Raw genomic sequence first — 22,225 nt, forward strand, 5'->3', positions numbered from 1 at the left:
CTGTGTGAAGTGTGATGCTTTTAATTTGAGATGGAGAGCTTGTTTGGAGGAAAGTCAAATTGGTGTGTATTTCTTTCCTCATTCCTGTTATTCACCATGACCAAGTTGGATGGAAGTTCTTATTTCTGCAGTGCCCAGCCCTGAGCGCCTCTCCTGCCAGTGTTCCTTGTGACTTTGACTGCACTCCATTCTTTTCCTTCTCAAACCTTTCCTTGAATCCACCTTCTACCTCTTCATATTTGAAAGCTACTCTGCGTTTCTCATTATACCATTTTCCTTGAAATGTTTTCTAATGATGTTTGTATCATATCTATTTTTTTAATTAATTTTGTATCTTAGTACTACCTTCCCCCCTCAACTTTCCTTTTTTTCCCTCTTTTTACATTCTTTAGGTGGCAACTGATCATTATGTGTCTTTTTCCTTACCATGAGAGGAATTTCAGGTAAAATTCCTCTCATGATTGTTATAAAACATGTAAGTGTGGATGTGTTACAGATACTTTGTTTTGTGGTTTTTGCATTATGGTTTAAGAATGGGGCATAGAATTTGTAGCTTTTTGTATTAAAATTAGGTGTCTCTCTGCCTCCCAGTAGAAGAACAAATTTTGTATGTTAGCCTTGTAGTCCAGGAAAGAAAGTATTAACATCCTTGGCTTCTTAGTCCCCTGTTATATAACTATTGATTTTACTTAAAATTTTTTTATTTTGAATTAATTTCAAACTTAGAGAAAAGTTCAGTAATATGCCTGGGTTTCCCAGTTGTTAAGATTTTACATTTGCCTTATCATAGTCTCTTTCTATAACTTTCTATTTATCTGTCTAAATCTTTTTTCCTGAACCTGATTCTGCCAGGTTGGAGCCTACCAAAGGCAATCGTTTAATTTATGCTTTGTATCAGTTCCATACTTTTAAAAATTCTTTGTTTTGTCATTTCCTGTTAATGAAATAGTGAAGCCTCCAATTACACTGATAATAGGTTTATTTTGTGTAGTTTTTCAGTTTTTCTTATATTTTTGTTATTCTCTTTGGGACATTATGCATTGAATTTTATTTATTTCATTTTTTGTTATACTTGTATTTTTGTGTAGGGTAGATTTAAAGTATGTCCTGTAGGGGCGCCTGGGTGGCTCAGTTGGGTGTGTCTATTAATTTCCGCTCAGATCATGATCTTGGTGTCGTGGGATGGAGCACTGTGTGGGGCCTAATTAGGCCACACCCCACCCCACGCCACCTCACTCTGCTCACATGCATGTGCCTTCTCTCTCTCTCTTTCAAAAAAACAAAAACAAAAGTATCTCCTAAAGTCATAATGATATCCATCCTTTTCTGGATTTCTGTTTGCCTTTTAGTTTTTAAGTGTTGGGGTTTGCTTCCCAATACAGATGTAGACTGTTTTTTAAGCATTCACCCACTGACATAAAATGAGGTAATGATATTTGTGCTGCCCTCCGTCATCATCGTCATTTTTTGAAGTGTATAATCCATTAATCCACTATTTTTTAGTAGTATGGACACAAGATTGTACAACCATCACCACAATCAATTGTAGAACATTTTCGTCCTACTCTAAGGAAACTTCATACTCTTTAGCGTTCACTCTCTAAACCCCAGTCCCCCAGCTCTAGGCAGCCACTAATGTACCTTTTGCTGTATATTTGCCTGTTTTGGATAGGCATACTGCATTTTGCTTATCCATTTATCAGCTGATGGACATTTGGATTGTTTTCTTCTTTATGAGTGTTATGAATAATGATTATGAATAATACTATGAACATTCATGTGCAAATTTATGTTGGGACATATGTTTTCAGTTCTCTCGGGTTTATACCTAGGAGTAGAAGTGCTGGGTCATATAGTAAACCTGTTTAACATTTTGAGGACCTGCCAAACTATACTCCATTTTTCATTTTCACCAGCAATGTGTGAAGGTTCCAATTTCTCCACATCCTGATCAACACTCATTACTTTTTTTTTTATTATAACCAACCATTTCATTTTTTTAAATCCCTCATTTCCCCTGTATATGTCCCTTTCTTTAATGGAATTTAAATTCTTAGTTTCTTTTAAGCTGGATTAATAAGTGTTAACTCATTTATTCCCTTCCTCCTTCTCCCCTTCCCCCCCTCTTTTTCATTGTTAGAAACATTGTTTTAACAGAAGTATTTTCATTATTTCTACAATTAGTTCCATTATTAGCTTCTCTCATGGGATAAATGAGGCATTTAAGAGTTGGCATACATTCTCTTCTTACGCACTTTGAAATTGTTTAAATCTTAAAATTCCCTCAGTATTTGCTTTCAGTTTATTAGATGCTTTACTGTTAATCCTTTGTTACTATTTGAATAGATTTCTTTTTTACAGGAGTCATGTATTTTTCATGGCTCAGTTGTCTCATCATTTTTTGAAAAGTTTCAGGTTCTGAAGTTCTTAACACATTCTTCTGCCTTCAGAAAATTTGGCAGGTATTATGTTTTTAGGTACAGTTCCATTTCTTTTATTTTTGTGCAGATATTCTGAGTTTTTCTCTTCCATGGTTAAAAAGAAAAAAAGAAAAACCCATACTTTTTTTTTGTTGTTGTTCTTATACAGGCAGTATTTGTTTGATGTAATAAAGAACTTGAGGAATATGGAAAAATATAAAGAAGAAATCTGTGATGATTGCCGTTCTCTCCTGTAATATCTTAATGTTTATGCTGAAATTGCTTCATTTTATTCCACAAAAAATTTGAACTCTTTTTTTTTTAAGATTTTATTTATTTTTGTGAGAGACAGGAGAGAGAGAGAGAGAGAGAGAAAGAGATCGCATGTGCGTGGGAACAGGATCAGGGGACAGTGGCAGAGGGAGAAGCAGACTCCCTGCCCAGCAGGGATCCTGACAGGGGACTATCCCAGGACCCTGAGACCATAAACCAAGTGGAAGACAGATGCCCAGCTAATGGAGCCACTCACATGCCCCTCTTTTGGGAATTTTAAGTTTAGTTTATTTCGCCTTGTTAGCTTTCATCTAATACTGTTTTGCAAGTGAATGTAAACTGCTGATATTTCTATATCAGTTCTGTTGTTCATAACCTAAATGGTACATTTAGATTCCTCTTTGTTCACAGGTCACTTTAGTCAGTGTTTAGTGTCCTGTGTTCATTTTTTTCATACTTTTTTCTCTTTAAAGTGGTTTAAGCTATTTTTTTTTCTAAGATGGTGCTGTGTGTTTACCTTTATTGGTCCCTTCTTCAAGTTCAGATTATAAGTATTCCCTAATTTCCACTTAATTAGAACTAGGGAATTTAAAAAAAAGATTTTATTTATTTATTTGACACACAGAGAGATCACAAGTAGGCAGAGAGGCAGGGAGAGGGAGAGGGAGAAGCAGGCTCCCTGCTGCGCAGAGAGCCCTATGTGGGGCTCAATCCCAGGACCCCGAGACTATGACCTGAGCTGAAGGCAGAGCTGGACACCCACCGAGCCACCCAGGTGCCCTCTCCCTTTTTTTTTTTTTTTTTTTTCCAAATTCTTCACTATTTTATAATGGTTTCCTGGGGTTGTGATTGTATCGTTTTAAGGGTTTGGTTTTGGGAGCACCTGGGTGGCTCAATCAGTGAAGCATCTAACTTGGCTCAGGTCATTATCCCAGGGTCCTAGGATCCAGCCCCATGTGGGGCTCCCTGTTCAGTGGGGAATCTGCTTGTCCCTCACCCTCTTCCCCTCTCCTGCTTTAGCTCACTCTGCCTCTCTCTCAAATAAATAAACATAGTCTTTAAAAAAAAAAAAAAGGTAAAGTTTTGATTTTGGTTGTTTTACCTAAAGAGGAAAAGTATCCTGTATAGTTTCCATTGCTCTTTTGTAAAGATCTCATTCGCTCCCTAGGATCCTATGAGAAATTATTATACCCATTTTTACTCCAGGGAACTAGGGAGAGACTTAGTGCTTGCCCAATACCAATGAGTTATTTAATCAAATAATTGGAACTGCAAGTCTGGAACTCTTCCTAATGCAGCAGGGTTTTGTGAAGTCTTTTAAGATTTTATTTGTTTGAGAGAGAGCGTGAGAGATTGAATGAGAGTGAGCAAGCGAGCCTGAGCAATGTGAGGGGTAGAGGGAGAAGCAGGCTCTCTGCTGAGCAGGCAGCCTGATGCAGGGCTGGATCCTGACTCAGGGATCATTACCTGAGCTGAAGGGAGACACTTAACCGACTGAAACACCAAGGCACCCCTGTGAAGTCCTTTTTAATGTTCTTTTAAAATAATGTCAGGTTCTCCAGTGCCAACTTGCAGCTTGTTTTGTAGATTTTTGTCTTTGTGGGTGACTTCCCTGGTTTCTGGCTACTGCTTATTCACTTAGTGTTCCAGACGCTAAGGAATAGTGGTTAGAAATTGAGCCAGGGGCACCTGGGTGGCTCAGTGGGTTAAGCCTCTGCCTTCGGCTCAGGTCATGATCTCAGGGTCCTGAGATCGAGCCCCGCATCGGTCTCTCTGCTCAGCAGGGAGCCTGCTTCCCCCCTCTCTCTGCCTGCCTCTCTGCCTACTTGTGATCTCTGTTTGTCAAATAAATAAATAAAATCTTTAAAAAAAAAAAAAGAAATTGAGCCAGATGCAGCCACTCTGGAAAACAGCATGGGGGTTCCTCAAAAAGTTGAAAATAGAGCTACCCCACAACCCAGCAATCTGCGCTGCTGGGTATTTACCCTAAAGATAAAAATGAAGTGATCTGAAGGAGCACATGCACCTGGGTGTTTATAGCAGCAATGTCCACAATAGCCAAACTATGGAAAGAACCTAGATGTCCATCAACAGATGAATGGATAAAGAAGAGGTGGTTTGTATATACAATGGAATACTATGCAGCCATCAAAAGAAATGAAATCTTGCCATTTGCAACGACATGGATGGAACTAGAGGTATTATGCTGAGCGGAATAAGTCAATCAGAGAAAGACAATTATCATATGATCTCCCTGATATGAGGAATTTGAGAGGCAACGTGGGGGGCTTGAGGGGTAGGGAAGGAAAAAATGAAACAAGATGGGATCGGGAGGGAGACAAACCATAAGAGACTTTTAATCTCACAAAACAAACTGAGGGTTGCTGGGGGGAGGGTGATAGGGAGAGGGTGGTTGGGTTATGGACATTGAGGAAGGTATGTGCTATGGTGAGTGCTATGAAGTGTGTAAACCTGGCAATTCACAGACCTGTGCCCCTGGGGCTAATAATACATTATATGTTAATAAAAAATTTAAAAAAAAAGAAATTGAGCCAGAAGGTGATATTGTGTTTAGATTTATTTATTTATATTTAAAAATTTTTGATGGAGGAAATGTGCTAATTGTGCTTCCAAAAATTTTAAAATACATATGTAAACATGTGTATGTTGTAGAATATAAGTTAGATTGTGGCCCTGTATAGTTTTATAACCTGTTTTTCTTCACTTCATAGTGGATCTTGGTCTTTCCATATCAGTATGGAAATGCGATTCTACTGTATGCTTTAATGGCTGCATAGTTTTTTATCAATAATTTATTTAATTCCCAATGGGTGAATACTTAGGCCATTTTCTACTTTGCTGTTATAAAAACTGCTGTTGTTAACAATCATGTATACATACATAGGTTTTTTTCTTCTGTCCTTATTATAATTTCTTAGAAATAGAATTATTGGATTAAAGGATAAAGGTTTATAAAACTTCATTATAGGGGCACCTGGGTGGCTCAGTGGGTTAAAGCCTCTGCCTTTTGGCTCAGGTCATGATCTCAGGGTCCTGGGATCGAGCCCCGCATCGGGCTCTCTGCTCAGCAGGGAGTCTGCTTCCCCCTCTCTCTCTGCCTTCCTCTCTGCCTACTTGTGATTTCTGTCTGTCAAATAAATAAATAAAATCTTTAAAAAAAAAAACAAAACTTCATTATATACTGCCACATTATTCTGTGAGAGGTTCTGCCAATTTATACTCTCATAGTTGGTTTGAGTGCTCATTTTCCATACCTTCTCCAGTGCTGGTGTAATAATCATAAAAAAAGCTAACAGCGTAGCACTTATGATGTGTCATGCAGTGCTCTGAGTGCTTTCTGTATCTTTATTTAACTCTCTGCCAACATTATGAGATGGTACTTTTATTGTCCCCATTTTACAGATGAGGAAATAGAGGTAGAGAGTGGTTAATTGCTAAGGTCACAGAGCTGATAAGTATAGAGCCAGTGTACTGATGTAGGTGATGTTGTCCTAACCCTGCCTCTTAGATATCAGATGATAATGCCTGTGCATTTTTCTTTAATTTTTTTTTCAAAATTTAATAGGGCTGTTTTATCTGATTTTAAAATTATTTTTTTAATTGAGACGTAATTCACATAATGTAAAGTTTGCCATTTTAAAGTATACAGCTCAGTGGTTTTTAATATATTCAATATGTTGTATAACTATCACTGCTATCTACTATATAATTATAGAACATTTCCATCACTCCAGAAAGAATTTCCATACCTATTAACAGTCAACCTCAATACTTCTCTGCTCCCATGCTCTGACAACCATGTAGAGATTCTGTGTCTTAATGGATTTACTTATTCTGGACATTTCATAAAAATGGAATCATACAATGTGTGGCCTTTTGTGTTTGACTTCGTTCACCAAACATAATTTTTTCAAGATTCTTACATGCTGTAGCACATATTTGTTTTATCTGATTTAAAAAATAATACAAGTTCATTGTAAAACTCAGACAATTAAGAAAAACACAGAATAAAGAAGAAAGTTCAAATTCCACCAAGAGATACCTGTGGTTTATATTTTCATGTATATACTTTTCAGATTTTTGTATATAGACATTAAAAAGTAGTTTGTGTCATACATTTAAAAAAATCTGCCTTTGGGGCACCTGGGTGGCTCAGTGGTTAAGCCTCTGCCTTAGCTCAGTTCATGATCCCAGAGTCCTGGGACTGAGTCCCGCATCAGGTTCCCTATTCAGCAGGGAGCCTGCTTATGCTTCCACCTCTGCCTTCTGCTCCCCTTGCTTGTGCTTTCTTTCTCCTTATGTCAAATAAATAAAATTAAAAAAAAATCTGCCTTTAAAAAACGTGTTACGTCAGGAAATATGAAGATTCTTCATCATTCTTTCTAATAACTGCAATATAACAGTTCATAGATCTGTAAGAGGGAAAACACAGGTTTGCCAAGCTAGTGAGAAAAAGGAGTAGGAGAGAGAATTGCAGTTTGGAACCTGTGATTAGGACTAGATAGGACTGAAAAGACCCCGAGGACCTTTACTCCCCCTCTCGGGATCTGTGTCTTCTTTCAGATCCTGCACTAGACCATCCTCCCCATCTCCTTGCCTGAAGCAGAGGCATTTAGAATGGAGGCAGCTGGGAATGATTGTAGGTGTTGGGTGGAGGACTGACACCTTCAAAGTGGTACTTAACAAAGGGTAGCTTGGCAGTAGTGTGTAGCATGGGATGACAAATATCAGAGTCAGATAATTGTGTGGCATATGTGAAATTTCTTTTGTTAAATATAGCATAGAGAGTTTTAGTCATCTCTGCCATTAATGCTTTTTAATATTAATAATGTAAACTACTTTTGGTTTTGTATTATGAAATACTGAGTAGTTTATTTTCCCTCTCATATCTTTATGGTAGAAGATAACTAATATAATATGGTTAATAAACCAAGTTGAGGAGAATTTAATTTCTAATTCCTCTCATTGCTTAGACTCAAGTCAACATTGACTAAATCTACTGTTTGATTTTTACCCTGAAATGTATTTTCAGTGATTTGTATCATTAAATGTGTCCCTTAGATTGATCTGGAGAAAGAAAGAAAATAAATTTTTATTGTGTACCTTCTTAGTCTGGGCACTGTTGCTTTTTAGAACACATCTAATCATTACAATATCTTGGGAAGGAAAGGTGTTATTCTTTTTTTTTTTTTAAAGATTTTATTTATTTATTTGACAGACAGAGATCACAAGTAGGCAGAGAGGCAGGCAGAGAGAGATCGGGGGAGAAGCAGGCTTCCTGCTGAGCAGAGAGCCCAATGTGGGGCTTGATTCCAAGACCCTGAGATCATGACCTGAGCCAAAGGCAGAGGCCTAACCCACTGAGCCACCCAGGTGCCCCAGAAGGTGTTATTCTAAAAGGTGAAGAAGTGGCATGTGAACCTGGCCCTTGTTGACCCTCAAACGAGGGCTTAGTCCATTATATAGCAAACTGTCTCTGGGATTGTGTTTGAAATCACATTCCCTCCCAGCCCCCATTAATTATAACCAGTATAGAAACTTGAAAAGAGGAGGGAATCATCCATTGTTCAATTGGAGTAAACACAGTACCTTTACCATTTTAGTTTTTTTTCTGGCTGGATTTTCCTGTATGTGTTTTTTATACATAATCTTAGTACATGTGTATAGTTTTGTTTTCCACTTTTTCATTTGACATTTATAAGGATATTTCCATATTGCCCCATATTATATACAACTTTTTAAATAGCTCTACAGTATTCCTTGGCTGTACCACACCATTTTCTGGTATGGGATATTTTATTTTATATATTTATTTTTTTAAATTATTTCTTAATGATTTTACTTATTTATTTGATAGAGACACAGTGAGAAAAGGAACACAAGCAGGGGGGAGTGGGAGAAGCAGGCTTCCCACTGAGCAGGGAGCCTCATGCTGGACTCAGTCCCAGGACCTTGGGATCATGACCTGAGCCAAAAGCTTAATGACTGAGCCACCCAGGCGCCCCAGTGTGGGATATTTTAAATATTTAAATATTTCAAATATTTCTGCTGTTTTCTAGTGTAGAGACTGGGGTCCTGTCAGTTTGGATTGGTGTATTTTTCTAAAAAAAGGAAGGTTTTCCCAAATACTGTTAACATCTAGACATGTGTATAAACCCATTGAAATGAGGTTATTGTAAGAGCTAAGAACAAGGTGAAGAGTTGGGACATGTCCTATGGGTAGTCAATAAGAAATCAACTAAAGATGAACTAAAGATTCACGTATGTTGATAAGTACTTTGCATTCATTATAGGACTTTCCCCCTGCAGTGCTCTGAGGGCTGGAAATGGCAGATGAGATGGGTTTGATAAGGTTGGGGAAAAGCAGGTTTAAAGACTTGAAGTGATGTAAGTGGATGAGAATGCTGAGAGAGATGAAGCAAGACAAGAGGACACAGTGGGATGGCTGAGGGCAGAATGTTTTTATACATAGGAGCTCTCTTGTCTTGGTGCCTTAAGATTCTTGTAGTTAGTTGTTTAATCAAGAAAGTTATTTAAAGTGGGGAGTCACAAAAATAAATTATAAATGCATGTAGCATTTTATTGGAACTTATAAACATAAACATATAGATTTATTGAGTACTATTTTGGTTTAAAATTATTTTTTTATTTTTAGGGAGAGAGCAGGGGTGGAGGGGGCAGGGGGGAGAGAGAGAATCTTTTTTTTTTTTTTAAGATTTTATTTATTTATTTGACAGAGATCACAAGTAGGCAGAGAGGCAGGCAGAGAGAGAGAGGGAAGCAGGCTCCCTGCTGAGCAGAGAGCCATATGCGGGACTCTATCCCAGGATCCTGAGATCATGACCCGAGCCGAAGGCAGAGGCTTAACCCACTGAGCCACCCAGGCGCCCGAGAGAGAGAGAGAATCTTAAGCAGACTGTAAGCCTAGCAAGGAGCTCGATCCCACAACCCTAAAATCATGACCTGAGCCAAAATCAAGTGTTGAACACTTAACTGACTGAGCCACCCAGTCACCCCTATTAAACACCATTTTGAAAGGGAGCCCAGAATTTTTCTTTGAGAGTAGTTGGAATTTCCTTTCTTGAACAAGCATACGTTGGTTACAAATACCAGTTTTAATCTCTTTAAAAGGGAACGTAAAGACCAGTGGGTGCAGAATTCTAGATTTTTCTCTTGCCTGTATGTAATACAGTAGCATCTTTTTCAAAGTGGATCACCTTAAGTCTTTCCATAGCATTCAGTTTTGTTTTCATAACAGTTTATTTTCATTCTGTGAAATGTTGAAACCATGTAATTCCAATAACAAATACATGGACTGGTTGAAGCACAAGAGTAGCTCCCCTGGTTGGAGCTAAAATCCTGAAGAGTGTTGTAGAGAGTGGCCTAGTAGCCTTGGAGATTCATTGTGCCTTGGGCTTTGGTTGGTATGTTTTACATAGAAGAGCATACTTTGGTTTCCCTGGAGAGTTGGTTAAGTTGGAGTGAAGTTCTCTGAGTGCTGTGGACATGGACTGAGCAGTAAGAGAAGGGCAAAGGAGTGACTAAATGAGAAGTGGTCAGAGAGCTGGGGGAATAATCAAGATTATTAGGTTGGAAGGGGAGGCCAGGAGTAATCAGCTCCTGTGGAAAAGCCCATAACAGAGTTGGAAGGCCAAGAAAAAAGTCATAAAATCTTTAAAATAGGGCTTCTGTTGACCTTTGGCAGAATTTTGATAGGAAGTGGGAGGAAGCCAGGCTCGCTACAGGTTGAGGCATTATTAAAGGAGGGACACTCACTCTGAGCCAGGACTTGACATAAATTTGATTGCAATATATTAGGATCCTTCTATTGAAATGAAAACTAGCCGTGGTCATGTGCAGAGATCTTGGAGACTGATGTGTGACTCATTTTCTTTATAGTGATTATGTTAGAGAATTAAACTTTAATCAAGGCTTTGGTCATCTTTGTTTGTTTGTTTTTTTTTTATTTTTTAAAAAATATTTATTTATTTGACAGACAGAGATCACAAGTAAGCAGAGAGACAGGCAGAGAGAGGGAGAAGCAGGCTCCCTGCTGAGCAGAGAGCCTGATGTGGGGCTGTATCCCAGGACCCTGAGATCATGACCTGAGCCGAAGGCAGAGGCTTAACCCACTGAGCCATCCAGGTGTTTTTTTTTTTTTTTTTTAAGATTTTATTTATTTATTTGACAGAGACACACAGCAAGAGAGGGAACACAAGCAGGGGGAGTGGGAGAGGGAGAGGCAGGCTTCCTGCTGAGCAGGGAGCCTCATGCGGGCCTCCATCCCAGGACCCTGGGATCATGACCTGAGCTGGAGGTAGACGCTTAACAACTGAGCCACCCAGGCGCCCCTTTGGTCTTCTTTGAGAGTGGTTCTCAGCAGAGGGTGATTTACTCCTCAGTGGACATGGGGGATGGTCCTGCTGACATCTAGTGGATAGAGGCCAGAGATGTTGCTAAATATCCTCCAGTGAACAGGATAGCCCCATGCATCAAAGAACTATCTAACTCAAGATGTCAGTAGTGTTGAGGTTGAGAAGTCCTGAATTCTGTTGTAACAACATGCAAAGTTTTTTCACTTTTGGCTCTCCATTGGTGTTAGCTATCTCATAAGATTCCCTTTCTGTTTAATGGAGGGGTGGTAGAAAAGTCTCTGAGTTTCATTTTGAACTGTAGCCCGAACCTAGTGTTGCTGAAAGTTGGGGATTGGGGCATCTCAGGTTCAGTCAGTAGGGTTCCTTCCATGGGTGCATATTGTTTCCCAGCTTTGAGATTTAGTGAACATGGAGACAAGTTTTACATTTAGAAAATTGTGTGATGGGCGCATTTGCAACCAGAGCAAAATATTTTTGTTGTGAGCCACTGTTCTGAGTGCTTCTTTGTGTAAATTATTTCTGTTTGGAGAGTTGATTTTTGAAGGCCTTAGTAATGGCTCATCTGTTTTGCTGAGTTTCCATTTTGGGTTCAGGAAGGCAGCTGTGTAATCATCATCATCATTGACAGGTAATAGAGTGCCCTCTTGATGCCTGGTACTATATTGAATACTTGAAAAGAAATAACATTCAGAAGATGGTCCCAAAATAGAATTCCTTCTGTACTGAGTTTGAGCTAGGGCGCTGGTTTTCAAATTTGTGAGAGAACTAAGAATACCAGGAGGTCACGATGCTCTTGCTAAATGTATCACGTGGACAGAGATGTAGCACCAAATTAAAGACTTATGCTCAGAAATATTTATCTTAATTAAATTTTTGTGCAATCAATATGTCAGGTTTATGTTTTATTATATGTATCAGTGACCTGACCAATAGTGGATTAAATGATAAGGGCTTTATTTACTTAGGTGTTTGTTTATTTGCTATGACAGTGAGTCTGAATGCATGAAATCCAGGGTAGGTGTGATGATTTTATAGTTCTCTTTCCACACTCTTGCTCTTGTCCTTCTGGTCTACCATCTGTAGCTTGTTGCTGTCATCTTTGTGTTTATAAGATGGCCGCTACAACCTTAGGCAAGGGTTTTACTCTCCAGGAAAGACAGAGAGTGGAAGAATGAAGGAGGAAGGGACAGTGATTATGTATAAACTGTGGTCCATCGCAAGGGGGTCTGGGAAATACAGATAATTTAGCTGAGCATCTTGCTTCTCTGAACAAAACTGGGGTTCTCTTACGAAGTAAGAACAGATCCAAGGTAGAAAATTAGCTGTGACTGCCACAGTAACAAAACAATTTAAAATGTACATTCATGAGCTTGTGACATTCATGATCTTTTGTTCTCATAAAATGCTTGGAATTTTCCTATTAATATTCTTTATTTACTTGTGGAACATTAGTTTTGTTGATAGCTAGCAAGGAAGTAATCTCAAATATTGAAGGTTTAAGAAGTATGTGGAAAAAACTTTAAAAATGAGAAAACTCTTGACATTAACTTTTTTTCCCCCTTGCAAATGAGAAAATGAAATTCTTATTTGATTTTAATGAAGGTACACTTCAGGACACCCGTTTTCATAAGGGGCATGGTTAAGGAACCACCAATATTTGTATTTATGTGTACTATTTATTTACTGTGTCTCTACTTTCACTTAAATTATTTTTCTAGTTAAGAACATTCTCTTTCAGTATTACATGTTATGGGCAATGAAAACATTCTTTATTTTTATTTTTATTTTTTAAAAAGATTTTATTTGAGAGAGAGAGAAAGTGCATGTGTGCCTGTGCGTGAGCCGGGGAAGGGAGAGGGGCAGAGGGAGGGGGAGAAGTAGACTCCCCACTGAGCAGGGAGCCCCATGTGGGGCTTGATCCATAGGACCCCGAGATCATGATGTTCGCTGAAGGCAGGTGCTTAACCGACTGAGTCACCCAGGTGCCCCTAAAACGTTCTTTACTTTTAAATGTTGTTTCTAAATTCTGTATAGTGATCCTATACTAGTTTTTTTAATCCTATATCAGTTTTATAATCAGCCAAAAAGTTTTATTAATTTTTCAAAGTCAAAGCGAGTCTTGCCATCATTGACACTGCATCGTCTGCTTCAAATCCATTTTTATCTCCTACTTCTTGAAATTCCTAGAGTAAGCATAGCATGTACAACAACATTTTCTCCTTATAGACTATCTTGAATTCATCACTAATTGTTCCATATGTTAGCAAGATCATAGGCTCTCTGTTATTTATTTTTCTGCGTGTCCCAGTTTCTTAGCATAGTATTAGATATATAGTAGATACTTAATTGTTTCCTGATCAACTAAATAATCACATTTAACACATTAATACACATGAAAATAGCATGAATTTAATAACCGGATAGGCATAAAATAAGACATGACTAATAACCAGTGTAATCAGAATTTCATGACTTTTACTCTTACCTATTAATGTAGAACTGCTAGCTCCCCCAAATTGCCCCCCCCCAGATTGTTTATTCTTGGAGTCACCAAAGGGTGTTTCATGTGGGCTCACTAATGTATTCTGGCCACTGCCACATAGCATGTCTTTTTCTTCTGCCATGTTTGCTGTCCCTAGATAACAGAGGGGTATCTTTGTGCCTGATTATCTCCTTGCCCTTGAGCTGTCCTGCCAGGTATAATGCTGAACTGGGGTTGTTGAGGTATCCCAGCCTCTTTTCTCCCCCGCTATTATATCTTGTTGTGTGGACATCAAAGCAGAGCTCTTTAATCTTGTTGCTTCAAAGCTTTAGGTGAAAGCTGTTATTTAGTTTCTCACTGTAGCTCTTCTGTTATGATCTCTCGGGTCTGGGCTGGGGGAGCAGTCCAGGTGATAGACACCAACCAACCTGTGCATGTGACCCCTCCTCCTGTTCAAGCTTTGGTTATTGTGCCAGGCTTCTCTGTCTCTCTTTAGTAAGTGTGATTATTGTCCCAAAATGTTTCTTAGTGTAACCTCATGCAAACAGATGCTTTAACAACTCTCAGTCTCCGGAGATAGGTGAATCTTAGTGGCAGGGATGATTTCGGTTCTAGACTGCAATCCCATTATACTTTAAAAATACAATAGGTAAAACATACCTCAAAGAATCTCAAGCCCAAGTCATAAGTCAGAGCAACTCAGAGCATGATCTTGGCCCAGAAGTAGAATAAAAACTTTACTTATTCTTGTTTTATATGTCTGATTCTGTTGGAACCCAGTGTAAACTTTAAGGCTACAAAGGAGGAGAAATGCACTAAATTTTATTTCTTGAATTGTACATTTGTTTTTATTTCTATGACCCCTAAAATTGGCTATGCCTATGGTTGAAAAAAGATATTATGCACTCTTATTCTCTTCTCCTGAGCAGTTCTTTATTAATACTTAGTTAATCTTCCTTGAGTTTCAAGATGTACATACATTAGACAGTAATTGGAACTGGACTTTGTGTAAGTTCCTAGTAGGAATGTAGGTAGATAGAAGGAAAAAAGCAAACTCCATGCTTGGGATTGAGCCTTAAGTGCTAATGCAAGTCATCAAGGGGGAGAAGGTGCCTGAGCAGAAATTGGAATATATGGGAAACCAAGAGCATAGAGCCCCCTAGCCAAATGGCCAAGGCAAAAGGAATCAAAAGATGAGCATCTGCCTGAAATAGTTTGTGAAACAATGAGAACAACAAAATAGCTCTAATAGTTTCATGTTACCTTTCAGCTCTTGTCTTTTTTTTTTTTTTTTTTCCAAACACTTGAGTTTCATTTAAGGGAAAGAAAAATTTTGTAAACTATAGTTACATAGATGTATCCTTCACCCAGTGCAGTGCTTGGTTGAAAGTGGTTATTCAGATAATTACCTTTTTTTTTTTTTTTTAAAGATTTTATTTATTTATTTGACAGGGATCCCAAGTAGGCAGAGAGGCAGGCAGAGAGAGAGAGAGGAGGAAGCAGGCTCTCTGCTCGGCAGAGAGCTGCTGCAGGACTCAATCCCAGGACCCTGAGATTATGCATGACCTGAGTTGAAGGCAGAGGCTTAACCCGCTGAGCCACCCAGGTGCCCCCAGATAATTACTGTTGACTCAACTCCCTGGGTATTTAGGTACTTGAATGCCAGTCCCTCAGAGGATCAGCTGGGAGGAGTAGGAGACCCAAGATACCACAGTAGAGCAGTGAGAACAAATGGGGGCAGAGAAAGGCAAAGAAATGTTACTAGTCATGAGATAGAGAACCTTCTTGACTCAGTCCAGTGGGTTCTGCTTTGAAATCTAGAACTAGAAAACAATCAGGGATGCGCGATTGCTGGAGAAATGTTCCCTCAGATCTGTTTGCCAAGACCTCATCATGATCCTGAGCTGTAGGAAAGTTTGCGCCCTCCCTGGAGTCCCTCAGCTACTGAGCAACACGGTCAGAAGCTAACTCAGGCCTTCCTGTTCCCACACATTTGTTCACCTCTACAATGGGCTAGGTTTTTTTAAACAATCATTTGTTTCTTCTTTGCTATTGTTGCTGTCATTTTATTGTTTGTTGTTATCTCTCTCATTCCACATAGGTGGATATAAAAATTGCCTTATAGTGGTTTTCATTCAATTCAGTGTGATTCTAGAAAGCTTAATTTGGTAGTTCCAGAGCAAGACCAATGGTCTTGGCGCAGGAATGAAATGACCACAGAATGCTAGTACTGTTGATTGGCTCTGCTTCCTGTGATAGAGTAGAATTAAATGAGTCATTTAAAAATTTTAAGAGTACAATTTTTAATTCTGTGCATGCAAATGCTCCATATTTATCTATTATATGAAATTATCTATTATATGAAATAGAGCACGCAACTCTTGATTTGGGGGTCATGTGTTCGAGCTGCATGTTGGATATAGAGATTATTTTTTTAAAAATCTATAAAAAAGAAAAAAGATAATCTAAGATAATAAGACAATAGTAGGGAAGCTGTCTTAAGCTCTTGGCAGGCCAAATAGAAAAATTCTATAGATTTACCTTTGGGAATTCTGTGAAATCCTGAAATTTTGAGTTTTATTTTCATTTGGGTTACTATTAGGCATACTATTCTGCAAGAGTCTCCTTGGGGAATTCTGAACATTTTGTGTCCTATGGGACTTGATTTTTATATGTTATGTCTTATTATTATACTTGTGAATGAGGTGATCAGCACATTTTAAGGATTTTTCCCCCCTTTTATATATGTACATTTGAGTACAAAATGACATGAAACATTTTTTTCCTTCTTTTTCAGAATTAAATGTGAGGGAGTCTGATGTAAGAGTTTGTGATGAATCGTCATGTAAATATGGAGGAGTGTGTAAAGAAGATGGGGACAGTTTGAAATGTGCATGTCAATTTCAGGTGAGGAAACCAAATCTACTTTGAAAAATTTTTACATTTTTAATATTTTATTGTTCTGCATTCTTCAAATTAAAAAGCTCAAAAAACCTTGAACCCTGAAAGAAGTTGGGTTCACAGCCCATTGATTTTTCTTTTGTCAGATGAAGTACTATTATTTCTACCTTCCATGCTTCTTTTCTTGAGTTAAGAGGACAGATTGGCAATAATAGATGAGAAGATGATTTGAAAAAATATTAAAGTTCTACTCAAATGTAAGTTCTAATTGTTACTGAAAGGAATCGAATCTCTTATTTAAAATGTTGATGTTTTGGGGGGGCACCTGGGTGGCTCAGTTGGTTGAACATCTGACTCTTGATTTCAGTTCAGAAATCCTTATAGACTCCTTATAGACTATATTGAATCATGATCTCAGGATCATGGGATCGAGAGCCCCATGTTGGTCTCCATGCATGCTCAGCAGGGAGTCTGCTTGAGATTCTCTCCCTCTGCCCCCCCCGCCCCCCGCCGTTGGCTTTTTTCCCCTTTCCTTCTTTTGTAGTTTTTTCCCATCCATTAAATTTATTTTTTACATTTTTTATTCTTTTTTTTTTAAGATTTTATTTATTTATTTGATAGAGATCACAAGTAGGCAGAGAGGCAGGTAGAGGGGGAGGGGGAAGCAGGGAGCCCGATGCAGGGCTTGATCCCAGAACCCTGAGATCATGACCTGAGCCAAAGGCAGAGGCTTAACCCACTGAGCCACCCAGGCGCCCCTAAATTTTTTATTCTTCTTTTAAGTTAATTTAATTTATTTGAGAGAGAGAGAGTGAGCGCATAGACAGGGGGAGCAGCAGAGGAAGAAGGAGAAGCATTCCTCCCAGTGAGCATGGAGCCCTATGGGGGGCTTGATCCCAGCATCCTGGGATCATGACCTGAACCAAAAGCAGATACTTAGCTGACTGAGCCACCTAGGCACCCCTAAATTTTTTTTAAGTATAGTTGACCTACAATGTTACATTAGTTTCAGGTATACAACATGGTAATTCAATTTCTTTATGAGTTATGGTCTTCCCTTCCATTTTTTTTTTTTTTTTTTTTTTATTTTTATTTTTTTTTATTTTTTATTTTTTTTTTTTTTAAAGATTTTATTTATTTATTTGACAGAGAGAGATCACAAGTAGGCAGAGAGGCAGGCAGAGAGAGTGAGAGAGGGAAGCAGGCTCCCCGCCGAGCAGAGAGCCCGATGCGGGACTCGATCCCAGGACCCTGAGATCATGACCCGAGCCGAAGGCAGCGGCTCAAACCACTGAGCCACCCAGGCGCCCTTCCCTTCCATTTTTATCTGCTGGTGTCTCATTTTTTTAGGCCAAAGAACATGGCTGACTTGGTGCCTCAGGATAGGCCAGGGTTAGAGATAAACTAGAGGGAAACCTCAAACTAACATCTTCGCTTTTCAGATGCTCTTTTAAGTTGTAATTCTGTTTCTTAAAACAAAACAAAACAAAAAACTAAAGAGAAAGGATGTGAAATGTGTTACATTCAATTTTTCTTTTTTTATTTGCTGTAATTAAATTATCTGGCTTCAGAATATTGTTCAGGATCTGGTTCCTGATTCAGCATTTGAGACGAAACAAAGAAGATACTGAAATTTTTTCCACTTGTGATCTTATTCTAATTGTGCCCACCATTTTGGATTTTAAGAGAAGGAAATGGTACAGAGAGTAGGGACAAAAGCATAGGACAGTCAGTATTTCTAGTAACCCTGTAACCTCAGGAAGTTCCCGTATGATCCATCTGAAAAGAAGGCATGTTTTCTCTCCTTTTTTATGATATTGTAATGAGAATCAGAATCAGAGAACTTGCATATGAAATCTCTTTGAAAACTATGAACTATCAGAGGAAGAGTAGGGGGTTACACTACTGTCTATCTGGACAAGCTCTTCATAGTCAAAAGGGACTTTACAATCCACTGTTACAATAGTCACCTTTGACATGGCTTCAGCTGACCTTGTGCCCACCCCTACATGGTTACTCATGCAATGAACGTTCTGGCTAGTGTGTTGTGTCTGGCTTCCCTGCCTGCACCCCAAATCCTCATAAAAGGGATAACAGCTAAAGCGGGCTTCTTTCCTTAAAAGAAGTTATTGGTGTACATCGTGTAACTCAACCCTCATGGAGTTTTCTTGTTTCTGTTCTTCACATTAGGTAATTTTTTAGGTTCCTTAATCCCTTCTTTTGTCCTCTCCATTCAGTCCGTCCAGTGAGTTTTTATTTTTAGATTTTTTTTTTTTTTTTTTGCAGGGTGAGGGGCTGGGAGGGGCAGAGAAAGGGAAGAGAGAGAGAGAGAGAATCTTAAGCAGGCTCCACACCCAGTGCAGAGCCCAATGCAGGGCTCAATCCCATAACCCTGAGATCATGATTCGAGCTGAAATCAAGAGCGGGATGCTTAACTGAGTCCACCTAGGCACCTCTCAGGTATTTTATTTCTAGACTTTATAGTTTTGACTTTTTTTAAGATTTTTAAATTTATTTTAGAGAGAGAACAATGGTTGGTGGGAGGGCCAGAAAGAGAGGGAGAGAGAATCTCAAGCAGACTCTGCACTGAGCGTGGAGCCTGATGCAGGACTCAAACTTACGACACTAAGATCATGACCTGAGCTGAAACCAAGAGTCAGACGCTCAGCTGACTGTGCCACCCAGGCACCCCTCTAGTTTTGATTTCTTGACTGAGATTTCCTGTCTTTTTGTTCATTACAAGCATAATTTCCCTGAGTATAGATACTATTGCTGCTTTAAAATCTCTGCTACTTTCAGCTGAAACATCTCAGGGATCATCTCTGTTGATTTTTCATTTGAGAATGGGTTGTTTTCCTTTTTCCTTGTATTAGAGTAATTTTGAATTTATCCTAACATGTCAATGATATGTTTTAGTGTTTGAATTCTGTCATGTTCCCCTGAAGAGTATTGTTACTTTTGAAACAGTTAAGTTGGCTGAACTCAAACTACAGAATGCTGTTTCCCTGTTGTGGGAAGCAACACGAATATTAATTCATTACTTTTAACCTTAGTTGGGCTACTTGGAATATATCCCATGAGTGGTTTGGGAGTCAGCCAGACATTTGATAGGAATTTATATACAGAATCTCAGAGTCCCTTCTGACTCTCTCCTTTCTGAGGTTTTCTCTCTCTTTTTAGTGGCTCTGAGGTTGCCTTGAACTCTGTCCTTTGTTTTTTTTTTTTTTTTTTTTTTAAAGATTTTATTTATTTATTTGACAGACAGATCACAAGTAGGCAGAGAGAGGCAGGCAGAGAGAGAAGGGAGGAAGCAGGCTCCCTGCTGAGCAGAGAGCCCGATGCGGGGCTCGATCCCAGGACACTGGGATCATGACCTGAGCTGAAGGCAGCGGCTTTAACCCACTGAGCCACCCAGGCTCCCTGTCCTTTGGTTTTTAAGCCAGAAAGATTATGGGTTTCTTATTGGTGTTTTAGTCACCTCTGTATTGGGAAGACTGAAGCTGTTCCCTCTTCCAGCTGTCTTAAATTTCTCTAGGTTAAATTCTTTGATGTGGAATCATTGAGCAGTGGGATGCTCATGGGCAGATAACATTCTTACCAATAGCAATCAGTATATCTGACTGTTTGTTTCCCCTTGGCCTCCCGATAGTGGATTTTTGTCAATCCTTTTAAATTTTGTGAATCTGTAGGGAAAAATTTTTTTTAAAAAAATTTTCATTTTGGGACACCTGGGTGGCTCAGTGGATTAGGTGTCTGCCTTCGGCTCAGGTCCTGATCTCAGGGTCTTGGGATCGAGTTCCTCATGGGGCTCTCTGCTTGACAGGGAGCCTACTTCCTCCTCTCCGTCTCTCTGCCTGCCTCTCTGCTTGCTTGTGATTTCTGTCTGTCAAATAAATAAATAAAATTAAAAAAAATTTTCATTTGTTGGGATGCCTGGGTGGCTCAGTGGGTTAAGGCCTCTGCCTTTGGCTCAGGTCATGATCCCAGGGTCCTGGGATCAAGCTTCACATCGGGCTCTCTGCTCAGCAGGGAGCCTGTTCTCCCCCTTCCCCTGCCTCTCTGGCTACTTGTGATCTCTGTCTGTCAAATAAATAAATAAAATCTTAAAAAAATTTTTCATTTGATTATTAGAGAAATTGAAAATGTGCCATATATTGACCACTTTTTTGTGTGAATCAATATTTCATATTCTTTGCCCATTTTTTGGAGTATTTTCTTTTTCCCTTGTATGATTTGTAGACATATGTATATATGTGAGTATGAATGTGTGGATACTATATAAGAGTGTACTATTTAATATTATATATTGCTTATACTGAGCATTATATCCATTAATGGTTCTAAATATATACACACATACACACACACATATACATATATATATATATTCCTCTATAACTCATAAACTCTCATGAGAACCTGTGATGTAGGTACTGTTGTTATGTTTTTTAAAAGAGTACTATGCTAATATTAAACAACTTGAACATTATATAAGAAGATCTATAATATATTGAAAAAATGTCTTCCTTTCACTCCAGATTACTAATTGCTCTTCTCAAAGGCAAGATGTGTTACTTTGTATTACTTTCTAGAAATATTATGTTTTATACAAGTGTATGTAGTTGATCTTGAACTGCACAGGCTTGAACTGTGTGGGTCTACTTATACATGGATTTATTATAGTACAGTACTGTAAATATATTTTCTCTTTTATATGATTTTCTTTTTTTTTTTTTAAGATTTTTATTTATTCATTTGAGAGAGAGAGAGAAAGCAGAAGCAAGGGGAGGGGTAGAGGGAGAAGCAGGTTCCCTGTTGAGCAGGGAACACGATGTAGAACTCGATCCCAGGACCCTGGGACCATGACCTATACCAAAGGCAGATGCTTAACTGAGCCATCCAGGCAACCTCTTCTTCTTTCTTTCTTTCTATCTATCTACCCTTCTATCTATCTATCTATATAAAGATTTTATTCATTCATTTGTCAGAGAGAGAGAGCACAAGCAGGCAGAGTGGCAGGCAGAGGCAGAGAGAGAAGCAGGCTCCCTGCTAAGCAAGGAGCCCGATGCAGGACTCCATCCCAGGACCCTGGGCCATGACCCGAGCCGAAGGCAGCTGCTTAACCAACTGAGCTGCATAGGCGTCCCTTAGATGATTTTTTAAATACCATCTTCTTTTCTCTAGCCTATTTTATTGTAAAAATACAACATATAATACATGTAACAAACCAAATATGTGTTAATTGACTATGTTATTGGTAAGGCTTCTTGTCAACAGTAGGTATTAGTTAAGATTTGGGAGAGTCAGGTTATGCATGAATTTTTGGTGCCAAACCCCCATGTTTAAGAGTCAATTGTAGGTGTTTTCATTTCTCTTTTCAGTGCTAAATCACTCAAAATATTTGCCTTACGTTCCTTTTTAGTTTATACAGATTACAAAAATGTTAAAGAAGTTAGTGTCATTTTCATTTTTAATAATTTTTATATCAAGACATTTTGAATGTTCATATCATATTTTTCTATTTTTGTTTTTATGATTCTGCTTTTCATTAGTTGAAAGTCTTTCCCTGCAACTCTAAGATTATAAAAAGTAGCCTTTTGGACCTTTTTTAATGTATTTGGACAGCTAGAAAATCCTCTCATGATCTGTCTGAATCTCTAGCATTCTTACCTGGTGGCAAAGCAGGAAAGAGACATAAAAGTTGGGAGTTGAGATCACTAGACATTTATCCAATGCTTGCTTTGTGCTCAGTG

At 38.6% G+C, this 22,225-nt stretch overlaps 1 protein-coding gene across 1 annotated transcript in view; it reads left to right on the plus strand.

Annotated features, from left to right (window-relative positions):
- TMEFF1 (transmembrane protein with EGF like and two follistatin like domains 1) overlaps nucleotides 1-22,225 on the plus strand; it is an 84,241-nt gene that overhangs the window by 9,122 nt on the left and 52,894 nt on the right. Inside the window, exon 2 of the mRNA XM_080819183.1 lies at nucleotides 16,369-16,478. Within this exon, the coding sequence (XP_080675309.1) occupies nucleotides 16,369-16,478 (110 nt within the window). The remainder of the gene's footprint in view (nucleotides 1-16,368; nucleotides 16,479-22,225) is intronic.

This window comes from Martes martes, assembly GCF_963455335.1.
Source record: "Martes martes genome assembly, chromosome: 12".
Taxonomy (NCBI): Eukaryota; Metazoa; Chordata; class Mammalia; order Carnivora; family Mustelidae; genus Martes; species Martes martes.